An 18,316-nucleotide genomic window follows, 5' to 3' on the forward strand; every position below is an offset into this window, starting at 1 on the left:
ATTTGACAATTCCACTCTGGAAGCTTGCATTGCTAATGTAGTTGAGTGCAGGTGATTGTTTTAGTTAGGGTTTGTACTCTGTGAAGAGACACCATGAACATGGCAACTCTTATAAAGGAAAACATTTAATTGTGGTGGCTCACATATAGTTCAGAGGTTTAGTCCATTGTCATCATCGTGGGAAACAAGGCAGCATGATGCTGGAGCTGAGAGTTCTAATATCTTGATCCAAAAGCAACAGGAAGTGAACTGTCTCATTGGGCATGACTTGAGCATATATGGGACCTCACAGCCTGCCCACAATGACACACTTCCTCCAACAAGGCCATATCTACTCCAACAGAGCCACAATTTCTAATAGTGCTGTTCCTTTTGGGGACCATTTTCTTTCAAACTACCATAGTGACCTTGAATGTGTTATTAAACTCTATGTTCTTTCTATAAAATGGGAAGGTTAATTCTCACTCACAGATCTGGAGCATGGCCTCTACTCGAAGCTGCTCCCTGGCTAGCTGGGAGCTGAGGCCCATCGAGTGGGACTCTCTGTCCCTCTCTCCTGAGGGGGAGGAAGACTGAGGAGTAGCATTCATTGACTACTGTTTAGCTTGATTTTTGTTTCCTGCTGTCTCAAAGATTATTCTTCCATGTACGTCTTTCCTACCATCCTTTGCTTTAATTGAGCACACCACTTACGCTGTCCCCTGAATGACAGTTCTCTTTAGGCTTTCGACAAGAGACAGACATAGAATACATAGAATATTGTCTTGGATTTCCAGCCAAGTGTAGCTTGGCCAGTCTGTGAGCTGAACTAGGGCTTCTCATAGAGTGTGGGTGAGAGATTCCTTAGAGACACATGGACAATTTATCAGTCGCTATGCCACTGAAGAAAATTCTCCCTTTCTCAAGCAAACTCTTAACTATGTAAATCCATAGGGAGAGGCATGGCCCGTGAGGGTCCCACTCAGCGTCCCACTCACACATGACAGCTGGTTAACGGACCGATTTTGTGCAGGTTTCCTGTTTCCTGTGGTCAATCATAGCTACTGAGAGTTCAAAGGGGTGATACTTGTCATGCCCTGGGGACAGTGGTCCACAACACCAGCCCTCCTCCCAATCTCATTTTCTGTCCTGGGAAAATGTAAGTGGAGAAGCCAGCTTTGGATTTCAGGATGCAGGACACAGGGAAGCGGGTGAGGATAATCAAAAGGGTTCTGAGTGCTGAGGGCGCCCATCACTCACTCTGGGTGGTTCTGCAAAGAATGCCTGGGGACTCTGGGAGGGGGTGGGCTTGGTGACTTTGTTAGTTCAGAAACTGAGAACCAGGAGAGGAAGAAGAACCATCTACAGAAGATTAGGAGGATCTCTTGGGGACCAAATCTGTCTGGAATGCATTTTCAAGTATCTGCTTTGAAATAGAAATAATACCACTCAGAGCAATAACCAGAGAAGTTGTTCACTAGTCTAAGAAGGACTCCAGAGCTGCCAAAGGTTGGGTGGAATTGTCTACATCTGGTTTCTAAGCATGATCTCCTGGGCTAGGTTTTGGGGGCAAGTTAATTACTTTTCTTTTTTTTTTTTTTTTTTTTTTTTTTTTTTTTTTTTGGTTTTTCGAGACAGGGTTTCCCCCATAGCTCCAACAAAATACTTGACAGTGGCAGCTGAAAGAAGGGAGCTTTGTTTTAGCTCACAGTTAAAGGGCGTGGTCCACCAAGGCAGTGGAAGCTGGAAGCAGGTAGTCACATGACACCCACAGTCAAAAAGCAGGGGTGAATGTTGGTATCCAGCTTAATCTCTCTCCCTTTGCTCAGTGTAAGACCTCAGCCCATGGAATGTACTGCTTACTTTGAGGACCGGTCTTTCCATCTGTTGTCAACTTGACCACATGGAATCAACTAAAACCCAAGCTCCTCTCAGAGGAATTTTCTTAACTGGGTTACTTGAAACAGGAAGACCCACCCTAAATCTGGGCCACCCCTTCTGGTGGCAGCCAAGATGGAAGGACGTGGAAGAAGGAAGCTTTCCTTTTTTCCTGCTTGCCCTTACTCTCATAGACACGATCACCTATGCTGTTGCTGCAGCAGGTATTGAGTCCAGTTTCTTCAGTATTCCAGTACAGACTGAAGGCCAGCAGCTCTCCAAGACCTCTCCCCCACCTCACCCCCAACCTGGCATCTCCAGCACCAAACTGGGACTACTGAAATATCAGGTCTCACAGACTGAACAAATACCATGTTATCAGCCTTTCAGTTGTGAGGCAGCCATTGTTAGACCACTGGACTACATTCTGTAAATCGGCCTAATAAATCCCCTTTTAGTATTTTGTGTGTGTGTGTGTGTGTATGTGTTTATACATACACACACACACATATAATCAGTGCATACACATATCCATTCTGTTGATTTAGTTCTTTTATAGAATCCTGACTAATACATCACCTCAATTAATCTAATCTAGATAATCCTTCACAGAAATGTCTATAGGCTTGTGTCTTTGGCGATTCTAGCTCCTATTAAGTTGGTAATCAAGATTAACCATGACAGGGGCTTAGCATTCTCTGATCTCTTCAGATTAATCCTAATCTCTTCTGACTGGCCTCATTAAGCATGTCTCCGAGATTCACTCCAGGTCTCCTTTCTTCTGGAAGCTTTCTTGGTTATGCTTGTTGAAAGAAAATGTATTCCCACATGTTCTTACCATCTACAGTGACTTCTTCAGAGTAAATCACTTCCCCAAATCCTCCTTGATGACCATAGTGCAGACATAGTACCCACCTGCTCATCTGTTGAAAGCTCAACAAATGGACCACGTGACTTCTCTGTGAAGGATGTTTTATGCATTTTTATTTTTTGCTTTTGAACACATGTTTGGGTGTAGGCACACTTGTACTTGTGTGTGGAGGGTGATATCATGCCAGGCGTTTATGTGGGGCATGAGGACCAAGTATTCAGGGTCAGGACCAGAGAGATGGCTAGTGGGAAATGGTACCCGCCACCAAGCCTGATGGCCTGAATTTGATCACTAGGATGCTCTTGGTGGAAGGAGAGAACTGACTCCAGAAGTTGCCCTCTGCCCTCCACACCATGTTATGGCACACACACACACACACACACACACACACACACACACTAAAAAATAAATGCTTAAAATGTTTTAAAGAGTTAAGGTCAGCTTGGGCTTTATAGTGAGTTTGAGGCTCGCCTGAGCTACATGAGACCCTTCCTCAAAAAATCAACAACAAAGCCGGGCGGTGGTGGCGCACACTTTTAATCCCAGCACTCGGGAGGCAGAGGCAGGCGGATCTCTGAGTTTGAGGCCAGCCTGGTCTATAAGAGCTAGTTCCAGGACAGACTCTAGAAACTACAGGGAAACCCTGTCTCGAAAAACAACAAAAAAATCGACAAAAAAACCGCACAAACAAACAAAAATATAAGGGCCTGAGAAGACAGATCGGAGAGCTTGGGAGATGGTTCAGTTGGTGAAGTGCCTGCCAGGTGAAGACCCAAGTTCAGATCCTAGACCCAGGAAAAAAAAAAAAAAAAAAGCCAGGCAAGGCAGTGCACATCTGGGGAAGCAGAAACAGGTTGACCCCTGGAGCTCTCTGACCAGCAGCCAGTCTAACCAACTCAGTGAGTTCTGGGTCTAATGAGGAGCCTGTCTCAACTGTCTCAACAAATATGGTGGAAAGTGACTGAGGAAGAGCCTGGATATTGACCTCTGATGTACACACATGATCATATGACACTTATACCCCAAAATAAAGTTTAAATAGTAAGATAGTAAGTATAGTAAGATAGTAAAATAGTAAGATACTAGGTTAAAATTTCTGCATGCCATTATCAGTTTTTAAGTTCTGAAGCTGCTCTCCAGAAACCAAGGTTATCAGAAACTCAGTTAGCACATACTTGGGTGTGGTGGGGCACACCTTTAATTCCAGCACTTGGGAGGCAGGGGAATCTCTGTGAATTTGAGGCCAACTTTGGTCTACACAGTGAGTTCTAGGACAGTCAGAGCTACTTAGAGATATCGCGTCTTAACAATCAATCAAACAAATAAACAAAACACACACACACACACACTTGTGCACCAAACACATCCACTTAAAAGGACTCTTTAAAAGCTGGACTGGATCTCCAAGGCTCAGCCTTGTTGTTCAGTACTATTTCCAACAGAGGCCAGCCCATCACTGTTGTTGATCTCGGGCTTTCAGAGGCTGCAGACTTTCTCAGAGAAATAATCTTTCCCTTCCAGACATTTGGAGGAAAACCTCTCTACAGCACAGTATCTCATCGCCTCCACTATAGGCATACTGCTGGATTTTCTTTTCTCTTTTGGGGGCGGCAGTGAGTCAACCTCACCATTTTCTGTCATTGTAGTCTAATACTAGCCTAACAGACACCAATGTTACTTTCTGTTTTGTGGAGAAAACTGTAAAATGGAAAAAAGAATGCATAATCTGTGCATTCCCGTTTTTAACATGAGGATTGCTTTTCCACTGTAAAATCAAAATAAAGTTATTACGTAAAATGTAGATGCAAGGATAGAAGCAGTTCCTTCTACCCTTGTCACCAGACTGTCTTGAATTGATGGCTCAGGGAAGTTACAAGGACACCTTGCAGGTGATGTAACTGGAATGTGGGTGTTAAAGGGAATGGAGAAATGGGCCGTGGTGGCGGAGAGACCCCTGGTCACGGAGGACCCTTTAGAGGAGCTCAGTGAAGAGACATTGGGCTTTTAAAGTGCTGGGTTTTATTTTCTTTTTAATGGTCTATATGTGTGAGAGTGAGCATATGGTGCCCAGAGATGGCATTTCCCACAATGGGCTGGGTCCTCCCACATGAATCACTAATTAAGAAAATGCCCCACAGGCTTGCCTACAGACCTGCCTTATGGAGGCATTTTCTCAACTGACCTCCTCTCGGATGATGCTAGCTTGTGCCAAGTTGACAAAACCAGCCAGCACCTATTATTCTGTTTGGAGTTAATGAGAGCCAGGCGGTGCTGGGTAGCAAGCCAGAACGCCAGCAAAAGAAGATACTCATCCTTCTCCACGGAATGCATATTAGAGGAACTAAATACTAATATAATAATTATACAAGAGGTAAAGCAAATATCCAAGCAGCATTCTACAAGGCTGACTGTATGATCAAAACTGGAGACACCAGGATGTTGCAGATCCAGAGCCAAACTGCCTTGGGCTGTTAGTCCTTCACATGGTCATTCATTACCAACCCTTTGTGGACCAACAGCCTTATGACTGTTAGGTGAATTTATTTGCAGACCCCTCAGTTCCATCAACACAAAGGCTAAGAATGCCGACAGTCAGCATCTGAGGCCTACAGTGGAGACTTCTCCACTTCGTTATAGTGCACCTAAATTGATGTACCTACCCATGTATTTAAGAGTGTTTTACTGCCTTCTTTGTTCTGATATTATGAAAACTTCATGAAATTGTTACCTCCTCAGAACACGGATTTATGGGACTTAAATCTGTGTTCCTAAGTCATGGTCACTAACACTTGGCTCCAGAATAAACTATCTCTTATTCCCTTTGAGGAGATAGTTGTGTTTTTGCATACAGGCACAGGCAAATAACAAGTGAAAACGAGACTGGAGCGGCGTTCTAGCTGTTAGGAACATTTACTGATGCTTTAGAGGACCCAGGTTCTCAGCACCCATGCGGGGTACCTTGTTACTGTCTGTAACTCCTGCTCCAGGGAACTGGCCTCCATGGGCCCCAGCAATCACACACACATTCACGAACGTACACAAACACACGTTCCACACTTACTCACAATGCAAATGAGGTCACAGTACCTATTGCAAAGTACAAATTTGCCTGTTCTTTGGGGGTTGTGTAACTTTGTAAAATATGGAGAAGAGGACATTATATACTTTTGGCATTACGGTGTCCTCAAACTAACCGTGATTCACAGGAAAGCAGATTAGTCCCATAGGAGCCACCGTCTGGCCATACCTCGTCGCACTGACTTCTGGGAGCTGTAGTCCTGCATTGCGGGTGTAGACATGGCGGCCTCCATGGCAGAAGGCTGTAGGTTGTCCCTGAACCTGGCCCGGAGCTTCCGAACAGCCAGGCCGCGGCTCGCTACACTCGGGTCTGATGTTTTCTGTGTCCGCACGGGACCGAGCCGGCTTCAGAGCACCGGACCTTCCGAGCCCAGTGGGTTCAAGCCACCTCCGAAACCTGTCATGGTAGATCGGCGCCGAGCCCCGGAGGAACAGAGAAGGTGAGGCAGCCGCGGCCTAGAGGGCGTGCGCATGCGCGGGCGTCTGTAGGTCCCGGAGCTGCCCGGGTGTTCACACGTTTGGATACCTGCTTACCTTGTAGCTGGGCTGCACATAATCGAATTCCGCGTCTGCCCATCTCTAGATCCTGAAGGGACGCAGGGTTGGACTTCCATTCCTCAGTTTTATGTGTTCTAAACTTTTCATCTTAGTTGCACCTGTGAACTTGTTTGAGTTGCCCTGACGTCCCCAAACCCTTCCTCTTAGAGGGTAGAGTGTTGGCTAACGCGGTGGATTTCTGAGCCACGTAGGTTTGCATAGCTAGATCCTGTTTCAGAACACTCACAACCAAAACAAACCTGACTTTTTGTGGGAAAAACTTGGTGCGATTATAGGCTCCGTAAAAGGGGCGTAGCTTGTCCCTGGGCTTAAATATTTTAAATATCCTGTAGTTCTGAATTGAAATCTGCTTGGACTTAGGAAAGCTAATGATTTAGAAAAAAAAATATTTTTCTATGACCACATTATCTCATTGAGGTGGGAAAATAATCTTTCAAAAGCTGGCGAGATGGCTAGCCGTTAAGAACACTTGAGGCTCTTCCAGAGGACCCTCAGAGTGGCTCACAACCATCTGCAATTCCAGCTCTTGCGGATCCAGCACCTTCTTTGTGGTCTCTGAGGGAACCAGGCCATGTATGTGATGCATATACATACATGCAGGCAAACACTCATAGACATTAAAAAAAGAAGTCAGTTTTCAAAATGTAACAGTATGGCCCAACAGTGGTAAAGGTGTCTCCTGTGCAAGCCTGTCCACCCAGCTCCATCCCTAGAACACAAAGTGGAAGGAAAGATCCGACTCCAAAATTTGTCTTCGCACTCCTACGTGGATGCTATGGTCTGCACCCCACTCCCAGTACACAATACATACATACATACATACATACATACATACATACATACATACCAGTACACAATACATACACACACACACACCTAATTTCTATGAAGATTAATTTATGGTACTGAGTTAATCAACTTAAAGGGAACTATTTACTTTGGCTCAGGGTTTCAACAGTTTTAGTTAACTTTGCGTGGTCCTGGCCCTGTCACTTTGGCCCTGCAGTAACACAGTACGGCATGGCAGGAAGTATTAGTTGAGGTAAAGCAAAAGAAGAAACAGAAAGGGGCTGGGTCTCATTCTTGCCTTCAGCGTACATGCCCAGTAACATTGCAATGGCATAATCCTGTTGTTCACTGTAAATATGTATTGCTCTCATTGGTTAACAAAGAGCCAACTGAGCCGGGCGGTGGTGGCGCACGCCTTTAATCCCAGCACTTGGGAGGCAGAGGCAGGCGGATCTCTGTGAGTTCGAGGCCAGCCTGGTCTACAAGAGCTCGTTCCAGGACAGGCTCTAAAAAAAAAAAAAAAAAAAAAAAAAAGCTGCAGAGAAACCCTGTCTCGAAAAACCAAAAAAAGAAAAAAAAAAAAAAAACAGAAAGAAAAAAACAAAGAGCCAACTGGCTGATGACTGGGCGGGATTTTCGGGGCAGGTAGAATGCTAGAAAGAAGGGCGGTGTCTTGGAGACGCCATGAGATGCAGAGCGAGCAGGATGGGGAGTATATAGAGGAGGTAAATAAGCCTCGGGCAGCACATAGATTAATAAAAGTGAGTTAATTTAGGTTATAAGAGGTAGCTAAAAACAAGGTTAAGCCATCGGCCAAGCATTTATAATTAATAGTAAGTCTGGTTATTTGGGAGCAGGCAGGTGGGACAGAAACGTCCGACTACATGACATGTTTTCTCTACTGAGTTCTAATTCTTTTTGTTGTTGTTGTTGTTATTTGTTTTGCTTGAGACAGTTTCTCTGTGTAGCTTTGGAGCCTGTCCTGGAACTCATGCTGTAGAATGGGCTGGTCTCGAACTCACAGAGATGTACCTGCCTCTGCTTCCCGAGTGCAGTTCTAACCCCCAGTGACTGCACAGGCTGGCAGCTAAGCTCTTAGCAAATGTGCCTTCTTGGACAATTAAGGTCCAGACTGTGGGGATCTAGATGTTTTATAAGCTTTTAAACAAAATGCCTGGTGGGTACTTGGGAGCACTAACAGTTTAGAAATAACATGATTCCTTATTTAAATGGGATACGTCAGCATTATACCCATTCATTTCTTTGTAAACCAGTTCTTCCCCCACCCCCTTATATTGGCCCAAATTACCTTTTCATTTTTAAAATGCCTTTCTTTATAGGTTCCTGAGTCCTGAATTCATTCCTCCAAGGGGCAGAACAAACCCTCTGAAATTTCAGCTGGAAAGAAAAGATATGCTCGACAGGAGAAAGGTGCTTCACATTCCAGAGTTCTATGTTGGTGAGTGAGGTCTGGTGTCCGTCAGCAGGTGTGGGGGATAGTTCTTTGCATAAAGATTATTCTCCAGGTGTCTGGGTTTTGCTGTTAGTTATTTCTAACATACTAAGTTATACACCTTATATGTTCATTCCTGTGTCTCATGCCTGAGCTTGCTTCTCTTCTGACCCTGTAGGAAGCATACTGCGTGTCACCACATCCGACCCATATGCCAGTGGAAAAACCAGCCAGTTCCTGGGGATTTGCATCCAGCGGTCAGGAAAAGGACTTGGGGCTACTTTCACCCTTAGAAACACGATTGAAGGACAAGGTATATTTCTTCTTGTGCTTCCAGAATGTGAAAGTGGGTTTTCCCCAAGAGAGAACATGTGCTTTGCAGTGGATAGAGGTTTGTGTTCACTGTTTAATGGACTGTTGGAGGGTCCACTTTCTTTTGAAAGCTTCTTTTTATTATATGGACAACATCCATTAGGATTAGACTTTCTAGGCTGGGTATGGTCACATTTGCCTGTTTTCGTAGCACAAGGAATATGCTCAAGCATGAGGATATCTTTTAGTTCAAAACCAGGTTGGACTACATAGTGAGACCCTGTCTGTATAAACATGGCATATTCAAGAGTGGAGACAGTGAATGAAGCAGTGAGGGGAAGATTCCTTTTGCTTTATTAGTAGTGTGTTTGAGACAGGGTCTTCCCATGTAGGCCACGAGTGGCCAGGGTTTTGCTATATGGAGCTGGTTGACCTCAAACTTGAAGCCATCCTCCAGTCTCTTGCCCTCTGAGCATTGAGATTACAGGATTAGGGATGTGAGTCTTCACATTTAGCAGAGTCCACTGGGACAGAGAGGATGGTGTCCTTAGGAGTTTGCTTATGTCATGACACAGCTGCTGTTGTCAGCACTACACTCTGGATTCAGAAGCAGTCATACATGCCATGACTAGCACAGTAGTGGAACAAATAGTGAAGTTCTAGAAAGATCAAGAATTGAAATGGCGAGAGTCACCTCAGGGCTCTCAGGTGTGAAGTTGTCAGAGAAGTGTGACTGCGAGAGGAGCCTTCAGGGTGAGTTTTGTGGGGGTCACACTCGAAACAGTGTCATGTTCACCAAGTAGAGCACCCTGCCTAGTGTTCTAGTTTAGCCTCTGTTGCTGCCATAATACACTCCCGTCCAAAAGAAACTTAGGGGAAGAGAGTTTATTTCAGCTTACACGTTCAGGTCACAGCCTCCAGTGGAACTGAGACAGAAACCATAGAAGAATGCCATTCGCTGGCCCACTCCCAAGCTCATGGTTCCCCAACTCTTCATCCAGCCTAGGACCACCTGTCCAGGGATGGTAGCTCCCATGGGGGACTAGGCCCTCATGTATCAACTGGTCATCAAGACAGTGACCTACAGACATGCCTGTAGGCCAATCTGAGATTTACACGACATCATTCAATTTTCACTTTTTAATCTAAATGGGATTTGGTTTGTTTTGCTTTAATAATCTTCAGTTTAGAAATTTTCTGTGTTCGTTCCATGTCCCACTTGCTAGTTTCATAGTACATGATTGTACTATGAAGTATTGCAGGAGTCTGGACTTAGGTGGTAAGCATGTTTCTTTTTTAGGTGTGGAGTTTTGCTTTGAATTGTATAATCCTCGAATCCACGAGATCCAGGTGGTGAAGTTGGAGAAGCGGCTGGACGACAGCCTGCTGTATTTACGGGACGCCCTCCCTGAGTTCAGCACCTTTGATGTTAACATGAAGCCGGTCCCACACGAGTCCTGCCAGGAAGTGCCTGTTAACAAGGTAGACCATGCACATGTGCTTAGGTGCCAGTTTGAAAAAGCAAGCACCCTGCAGAAAACTCAGGGAGACTTTTATGTGCATCTCACCAGCCCAAATTCTATTTTTGTTTTCCTTAGCTCCAAGTTAAAATGAAGCCAAAGCCGTGGTCCAAACGCTGGGAACGTCCATACTTCAACATTAAAGGGATCAGATTTGATCTTGCTTTAACCGAGGAGCAAATGAAAGAAGCCCAGAAGTGGAGCCAGCCATGGCTTGAATTTGATATGATGAGAGAATATGACACTTCAAAAATCGAAGCTGCGTTATGGGAAGAAATAGAAGCATCAAAGAAGTCTTGATCTTGGGAATGGTGAGATGGCTGCTCAGGCCTGATGACCCGAGTTCAGTTCTGGAGCCCGGGGTGGAAGGAGAGAACTGATTTCTGAACGTTGTCCTTTGCCTTCTACATGCACACCCTGGCATGTGTGGACCCAGCTTGTACACAAATGTAAAAATATACTTTTCTTTTAAGCCCTTGTTCTGAGGATGCCTTTAGTTAATTGTAGGTGTATTAGCTCAGGATTTGGTTTGAAAGCCATTATGTGCTTTGTAAGAACTTAGCTATTAAATGAAAGAGCACTCCTCATCTAGCATATCAGTACCTAGCATAAAGCATAAAGTCTGCATATCAGTTTATGGTGCTTCAATCACCCAACATTCATTCCCTTTCTGGAGCCAGTGGAGTCAGCGTCACCAAAACGAGACATACTGGGATGTGAGCACGGGGAGTAAATTGGGAAATAATCATAAAGACACAACAGTATGGTAGTTAAGTGTAATAGGTGCTGTAGAGGTGGATCAGTAAGAACACTTGCTCTTGCAGAGGACCCAAGTTCAGTTCCCAGCACCCTGGTCTGTATTGTATGTACATGGATGTCCAGAGACCAGAAGGAATCAGATTCTCAGGAACTGGAGTTGCAGCTATGACTCACCTGACATGGGAGCTGGCAAACTGAACTCTCAATCACTAGCCTTCTCTCCAGCCCTACACAGACTATTAAATGCCTTGTTGACAGGCTCATTAGCAGGTAGAAAAGGGTGTTGTTTTGCTCTGTGGTAGTTTCAAGGAGAATGTGCAGTCTGAGTTGTCATCTGGCTTCATTTCCCCCTCCGTTTACAAAAAACACTTGTGATAATTCCATAGGTCAAGTATAAGTGAAATCTGCTCAACAGAAGATACCCCAGAGCACCTGGGAGGCTACAGTGTAGACTGGGTGGTGAGTGTCCAGCAGGAAGGTGGTCGGAGAGTGTATTTTTCTTACTTTCTGCATGAGTCAAGCCCTAGGGGGTCAAAACTCTGTGGGTACAGGAGTGTACTTGTTGACCCATCATGGGTTGGGAAGCTGGAATGCATCAGAGTAAAGGCTAGCCCACCTGTAACATCACAAGAGCTAGCCTGGATCTTGGTGCCTCCATCAGTGAGTCTCTCAGTGCCCAGACCTGCCCTCTGGAGCCTCTCATCTCGGGGTGGCTTTTCTGGTGAGCACTTCCTGCAGTCCTTGTTTCGTCTTCCTGGCTACCTCCTGTAGATGGAGCATAACTTTACTACCTTTCAGAGAAGATGCACACTGACCTCCATGGCATACATGGTGTGCCTCTTGTGCTCGAGTCCTTTCCCTCATGTGGCCATTTTACCCCTGAGAGACGATCTGACCGGTACTGTCAATCTGCTTTGTTTCCTTTTTACAATTCTGGTATTAGCGCTTTAGTGCCGTGTTGAGAAAGTCATTCTGGCTTCTGCTCCTTATGACTTCAAAGTATGTAGTTTTAAGTCTTCACGGTAATGAAATGATAGCATTGTGCCTTGGTGCTGGTATATTTGTATCCACATTTTGGGGTGAACCTTTCAATGCAGTGACTCATGTTCTGGGAAACTTGGCAGTTGTTGCTTTTTTCTCTCCTCATCTTCCTGGAACTGTTACTCGGAGTTTAGATACCCAGTACCTCTTCCTTCCTAAAATGTATGCATGTGTGACTATGGGAGTGTGCGCTAGATCCCCTGGTGCTGGGACCTGAACTCTGCTGAGCTTCTCCAGTCTCTGCCGGAGTCAAGTCTCCTCTGATTTTCCCGAGTCTCTGTTTTAGAGTTCCAGTTAGATCTGTGACTCGTCTGTTTGGGTGTTGTGGTGGTATAGAAAAATGAGGTGGAACTAAGGCTCACTCAGTTCGTTCTGTCAGTACTGGGCTGGGGATTCCCTGTTGAGTACCAGCCCTAGGTTGTGCACTTGCATGTTTATTTCCCTTACCCTGTTTCAGTGCTGACATTACATTTATGAGTCAGTGTAAGGAGAATAAAATCTACCCCAAGTTAGTTTTCTAATTCATGAACATGCTTTCTCTCTACCCAGTTAAGCCTTTTTAGGGTTTTTCTTGCCAGGTGTGGTGATATGGCCTGCAATTCCAGGTCTTGGGAGGCAGAAGGGTCCCAAGATCAGTGTCAGTTACACCTCAGAGTGAGATCCAGTCTCCAGAGAGAGTAGAACAATGGGACCAGCCGAGAGATAAAGAATGAAAGGTGTGTCAGGGTCTCCTGTAGCCCCAGCTGGCTAGGAGTCTGTGAGCTGAATCACCAGATGAGTGTCTGCCCTGCTGTGCCAGTACATCCATTCCACAGTGATGGCCAGGCTGGCTTCACAGCATGTTTCAATTCCAGTGTTTCTAGAGTGTCTGCCCAGGTTAGACCAATGAGAGAATATCTACCCATGTCTATCCAAAGCCAGAGAACAGCTTCCAAAAGTCCACTGGAACAGTAAAAAAAAAACAACAAACAAACAAACAAACAAAAAACTAGAAAATTCAAGCCGGGCAGTGGTAGTGCACGCCTTTAATCCCAGCACTCGGGAGGCAGAGGCAAGTGGATCTCTGAGTTTGAGTCCAGCCTGGTCTACAAGATCTAGTTCCAGGACAGGATTCAAAGCTACAGAGAAACCCTATCTCGAAAAAATGACAATAACAACAACAAAACCCTGGAAATTTTAATGTAATAAAGCATTTGCCATTTATATACAAAACTTTCTGTACACATACACATGTGCTTTTGTAATGAGCTGCTGTCTAAAACAACATTAACATGAACTGAGGATTCAGCAGTGTTTGGGCTTTCTATGTGGGATTCTGTTTGTGCAGTTTGTATAACTAACAGTTTTAACATCTTCACGTAGAGAACCACAAGCTCCCACTGCTACAGCGATAACATGTCAGCTGTTCACATTACATGGAGTCTTGAAAGTAGGGCTTCCAAGTATGTAAATACGGGCCAGAGTCACATCTTACAATATAACCAACATTTTCCAACTACCTTTAGGGCAGTAATTATACACGGGGGCATCACTGAGTAGCTTAACAGACTTAACATGAATAAAATCATTTTGCAAAAAATTCCTAATTTCTTAACTACCTTGCCTTAGATTTCCTTAATAAGACAAATACTTTACATTCTGTATTTAAAATTGTAGTGACCTTTTAATTCTACCGTGAATGACAACAGAACAAAAAAGCCTAACTTGCTACCAAATGATAACTTCATCATCAAAAAAACCCTTAAAATTCAAAGAAAAATGTTAAGTTTTCTGATAAATTATTTGCCAGAGGACAGGCAAAAGATATTATTTTAAATATGGAAGTATAATAAGTCTCTAGAAAAAGATGGATATAGTTCACAAAGAATTACAGATGACCCAAACCATATGTCTTCCTTCTTCAACAGGGGCTGGAGGAACAACTTAGTAGTTTAAGATCTCTTCCTGAGGGCCTGGGTTTAACTCCCAGCATCTACATCAGGTGGGCCACAATCTCCTGGACCCCTAGTTCCAGGGAATATGATGCCCTCTGGCCTTTTCTGGTCTCTGCATGGAAGTGGTATACATAAAGTCACCCAGGTGTATACATAACTACACATATAAAAATAAACCTTTTTAAAATAGACTTTTCCCCTAACAAATTAACAGTGAATTAAAAATCTGGAGACTCACTAGCACTCTTTCACTGAGTTCATACAATCAACTAGTACAGATTTTGGAAGGACAATTTGTTATAAAAATGTGTTAACCATCTCATAATTAAGCAGTTCATTCTAAGATTTCCTCATTAGCTGATTTGTAAACAGTGGGGGTTTTAAAAGCTGGCTGGGCGGTGGTGGTACACGCCTTTAATCCCAGCACTGGGAGGCAAAGGCAGGTGGATCTCTGTGAGTTCAGGGCCAGCCTGGTCTACAAGAGCTAGAGCTAGTTCCAGGACAGGTTCCAAAGCTACAGAGAAACCCTGTCTTGAACCCCCCCTCCAAAAAAGGGATGCCAAAGCTGACGACGGTTTAACTCTGGACATGTGTCTGTGTAGCGATTCTTCAACTCCTCTCAGCCTGAGGAAGAACAGCTGCTGCTGTGCAGGTAGCCCTCGGTCAGCACCAGGAAGGACGGGCAGAGGATGAAGAGGCACCACTGTGCACAGGAGTGCAACTGAGCACTTTCATCAATGACTCTCAACACCTCCCACAGTGCACTCAAACGCCTGTAACTGGGGGTGTGGGGGGCTCCAGGTGATATTCCTCTATAAGAGATTCGGCTTGACTCAAAGCTTTTACTTTCATCAGGATAAGAATTATTTCATCGACTTCATTCCTGAAAAGCAAAACCAAAAAGCATTGATTCCTCGCTAATGCAGTAGAGCCTACAGGTGTATGAGTGGTAGAAAGTCTTTAGTGCAGTGGGCCCTAAGCTTGATCCTTAGGACAACACATAAGATGAAATAAAATGAATGAAAGAGATAAATTTAGAAGAAAAAGTGCTGTAACATGTGAAGGGAGTCACAGTGGACTCAGGAGCTATCAGTACCTGAAACAGGAGCTCCACCTAAGTCAGTATTTAAAGTCTGTTACATCACCGGGTGAAGTGCTGATTAATCAATCCCTAAGGCACAGTGACACTAGCTATCATGCCACACAGAAACATGTTACATGCTGTGCTGCTGGCGTAAACAAACGTGTGCTGATAGCTCCATAAAAGCACAGCACATACAGCTGTGCATATTACACCATACTCGACGCTGACTATACTAATCGTTTTTGTATTCGCCACATATACACATGTGCATAACAGCCTGTCAGTGGCAGCCTGTATCATATCTATTTGCATGAGCAATGAGCACACTGTAGTACCGGCACAAACAAAACAGCCTAATGATGGATTTCTTAGACTGGCCCCAGCTTCATAAACCTCATGACTGTAATTGCAAAGCTCAAATACAGAGTATCCTGGAAAATTTGAATGTGACTGGCAATAAAAAGCAGAACACAGAGCAAGCCTGCCATCACGGTCTCCACAGTGCTGTACTGTTAGCTTCTACAGCCAGGATACTGCCAGCTGGGTGGAGCAGTCACACCAAGACTTCCTCAATACTACAGAAGGATTCTAGGCATGTGCCACACACAATGCCTGGTTTATGAGTTCTTGGATTGAACCCAGGGCTTTGTGCTATTAGGCAAATACTATGCCAGACTAGTTACATCTGTAAATCCAGATGTTAAAATTATAGTAAAAGTACAAATCTTCCTTAAAATTGCTGAAAGCATTCAAAATCCTTGAACTATACTTTGGATGTGAAAGATTAAATGAGCATTACCTGAATTCACTTGTGTATAATTTATGTGCAGACCGCAACAAAAACTGAATGAAGTTTTCTAGTTGGGGAATCGATGTCCTCATAGCAGAGTTCTCAAACCATTTCTCTGGTAGACAGGCTGCTATCTGGCAAGACACATGGCAGGCTTAAAGCACAAGAGCAAAGAAAGTTTGAGATTTCCCTTTCCTGTGTCAAAGGTAATGTGGGTTGAGAGAGGGCTCAGTGGGTAGCAGCACTGGCTATTCTTCCAGAGGATCCAGGTTTGATTCCTGTAGCCCACATGATAGCTCCCAACCATCTGTAACTCCAATTCCAAGAGATTTGATGTCCCCTTCTGACCTCAGGTACTGCATTCACATAGTACAAACATATAAGCAGGCAAAACATCCATATATACAAGATAACTGAAATGGAAAAAAAGTCACTTGATTAAAAAAAATTCTTCATTGCTAAAGCTTAAAAGCAGATGGAATCTGCTCTGTGCATTGTTTTGCAATGCTTATAATTCCACATACACAAACATTCAAGAGAAGAAATCAACAGGTGATTGTAAGTATGTTAAATGGAAGAAAAGGAAGGACAATTTGTCCTATACCAGTGTGCTTTCTATGTCCGTAGAGGCCAAAGAGATCACTGTAGTGCACACGAGGCAAAATAAGCAAAAAAAAAAAAAAAAAAAAAGGCCTTTTCCAAAAATAACACAATTAGGGGGAAAGCCAGAAAAATGTTGAAAGAAAAATAACTTCCTCATAGCAACAAGAAGGAAAAGGAAAGAAGAGGGAAATACAGAGTTCCTGGACAGTCGTGCAGGCCGTGCTATCACTGGTAACATCAAGACCAGGATCTGGAGAAAGGAGAAAGCAAAAGTACCTCTGTAATGGAATACAAATTCTGGAAAGTATCTTATAAAAGAGAGCTGGTGTTAGTCTTAAAACAGTTGTAAAAAATGGTGAAAATGGTGGTAGGCATCTGTAATTTTAACATCTGAGAGGCCCAAGGCAGAAAGGGATTTGAGTTCAAAGCCAGCCAGCCAGTCTTGGTAGCAGACAGATCCTGTCTCAAAACAATGACAGGACTGGGTGTTGCTGAATGTGTAGGTGGCAGAGTAGGTGTTTAAAGCATCTGAGGCCTCGAGTCCAGACTTAGCAGCAGCAGCAGCATCAACAAACATAAAGTAAATAAAGGCCAGGAAAAAAGACTTACTGTATTATTAATTATTGAGAAAAAAATGCAGATGTGGGACTGCAGAAGACAGAGACATGGAAGAGCTGCTTGACAAACTACCTGTCTTTAACAGTTTTGGATCAGTCTCCACTGGCTTGTCATTTGTATGTGCTTTCCAGTGCTTTGCTATTTTACATGTGTCTGGAAGTTCTCATGGAGCCAGCAAGCCTGTCCATGTATAAAGTGAGACCATTCTGCTGACCTGTGGCCTGCTTCTCAAACCTGCTGCAGAGAAGTTGTGTAAACACACTTCTCCTTTACTACTTTTGAGATGACTTTGCAGTCAATTGAGAACATTCCACACAGAGAATGATTTAAATTTAAGAACTATAAGGATGGGATTATGGTTGTGCTGCCAAGCCTGGCTTCCTAAGCACCATTTAATAGCATGACTTTTACCTTACAGGCAGATCAAATGTTTTGGGAATATTTGAGTATTGTAGTGTTTTGAATCAAAACAGCCTCCCTAGGTCCACATATTTGAAAATTTGAACACCTGGTCCCCCAGTTCATGGCGCTGCTTGGGGAGGTTAGAGAACCTGTGGGGGTGGAGTCTTACTGGAGGAAGTCAATCACTGGTGGGGCTGAAAATGTGATCTCAGCATTCTGCTGTCAGGCCTTCCCCTCCATTACAGACTCTCTCTCTGAAACTACAACCCCAAACAAACTCGCTCTTCTTTAAGTCTCCTTTGGTCACGGTGTTTTTATCATAGCAACACAAAAGTAACTGATGCAGGTAGTTTGGGCTGCCTTCAGGAAATAATGCTATAATGTTCTTTGTACTTACAATCTCTATGTTCAACTCTGATTTTGTCCTAGCATAAATTCTTAGAAGTCAACGTTTAAAACTTTCAGCATTGTCCTGAAGAACTGTGCTCTCTTGCCAGGGACAGAATCTGTTTTCCAGAACCAGTACACTGGACACTACAGGCCACAGGGCTTCTACAGCCCAAGAATGGTAGCAGCCCAGGCTTACATCACAACTGGGGATTTTAGTGAAACAGGAACAGCAGAGCCCCACTGTTCTGCACTGCTGG

At 44.1% G+C, this 18,316-nt stretch overlaps 2 protein-coding genes across 4 annotated transcripts in view; one reads left to right on the top strand and one right to left on the bottom strand.

Annotated features, from left to right (window-relative positions):
- Window positions 1-6,020: 6,020 nt before the first annotated feature.
- Mrpl19 (mitochondrial ribosomal protein L19) lies at window positions 6,021-10,916 on the top strand. Its single transcript, XM_038318285.1, has 5 exons — window positions 6,021-6,246; window positions 8,494-8,612; window positions 8,785-8,919; window positions 10,219-10,400; window positions 10,517-10,916. Exons 1-5 carry the CDS (start codon window positions 6,026-6,028, stop codon window positions 10,736-10,738), a joined length of 879 nt encoding a protein of 292 aa, XP_038174213.1. The 5' UTR covers window positions 6,021-6,025; the 3' UTR covers window positions 10,739-10,916.
- A 2,480-nt stretch (window positions 10,917-13,396) lies between these two features.
- Gcfc2 (GC-rich sequence DNA-binding factor 2) overlaps window positions 13,397-18,316 on the bottom strand; it is a 35,418-nt gene continuing 30,498 nt past the window's right edge. The window contains exons 16-17 of one of the 3 annotated variants that reach the window (XM_038318282.1): window positions 16,056-16,180; window positions 13,397-15,055 (exon numbers count right to left, since the gene is read on the bottom strand). In XM_038318282.1, coding sequence (XP_038174210.1) covers window positions 14,938-15,055; window positions 16,056-16,180 — 243 coding nt within the window. In that variant the 3' untranslated portion in view covers window positions 13,397-14,937. Of the gene's footprint in view, window positions 15,056-16,055; window positions 16,201-18,316 lie in introns of those variants that run through there. The other 2 variants (XM_038318284.1, XM_038318283.1) reach the window with 2 other exon arrangements.

This window comes from Arvicola amphibius, chromosome 2 (genome assembly GCF_903992535.2).
Source record: "Arvicola amphibius chromosome 2, mArvAmp1.2, whole genome shotgun sequence".
Classification (NCBI taxonomy): Eukaryota; Metazoa; Chordata; class Mammalia; order Rodentia; family Cricetidae; genus Arvicola; species Arvicola amphibius.

What these genes read in the sequence shown, in the direction of transcription:
- Mrpl19 (XM_038318285.1), top strand. Translation starts at nt 6,026, where the DNA reads ATGGCGGCCTCCATGGCAGAAGGCTGTAGGTTGTCCCTGAACCTGGCC. An exon ending in CATTCCAGAGTTCTATGTTG is followed by an intron (nt 8,613 to 8,784) that starts GTGAGTGAGGTC and finishes CTGACCCTGTAG; the next exon opens with GAAGCATACTGCGTGTCACC. An exon ending in AAACACGATTGAAGGACAAG is followed by an intron (nt 8,920 to 10,218) that starts GTATATTTCTTC and finishes TTTCTTTTTTAG; the next exon opens with GTGTGGAGTTTTGCTTTGAA.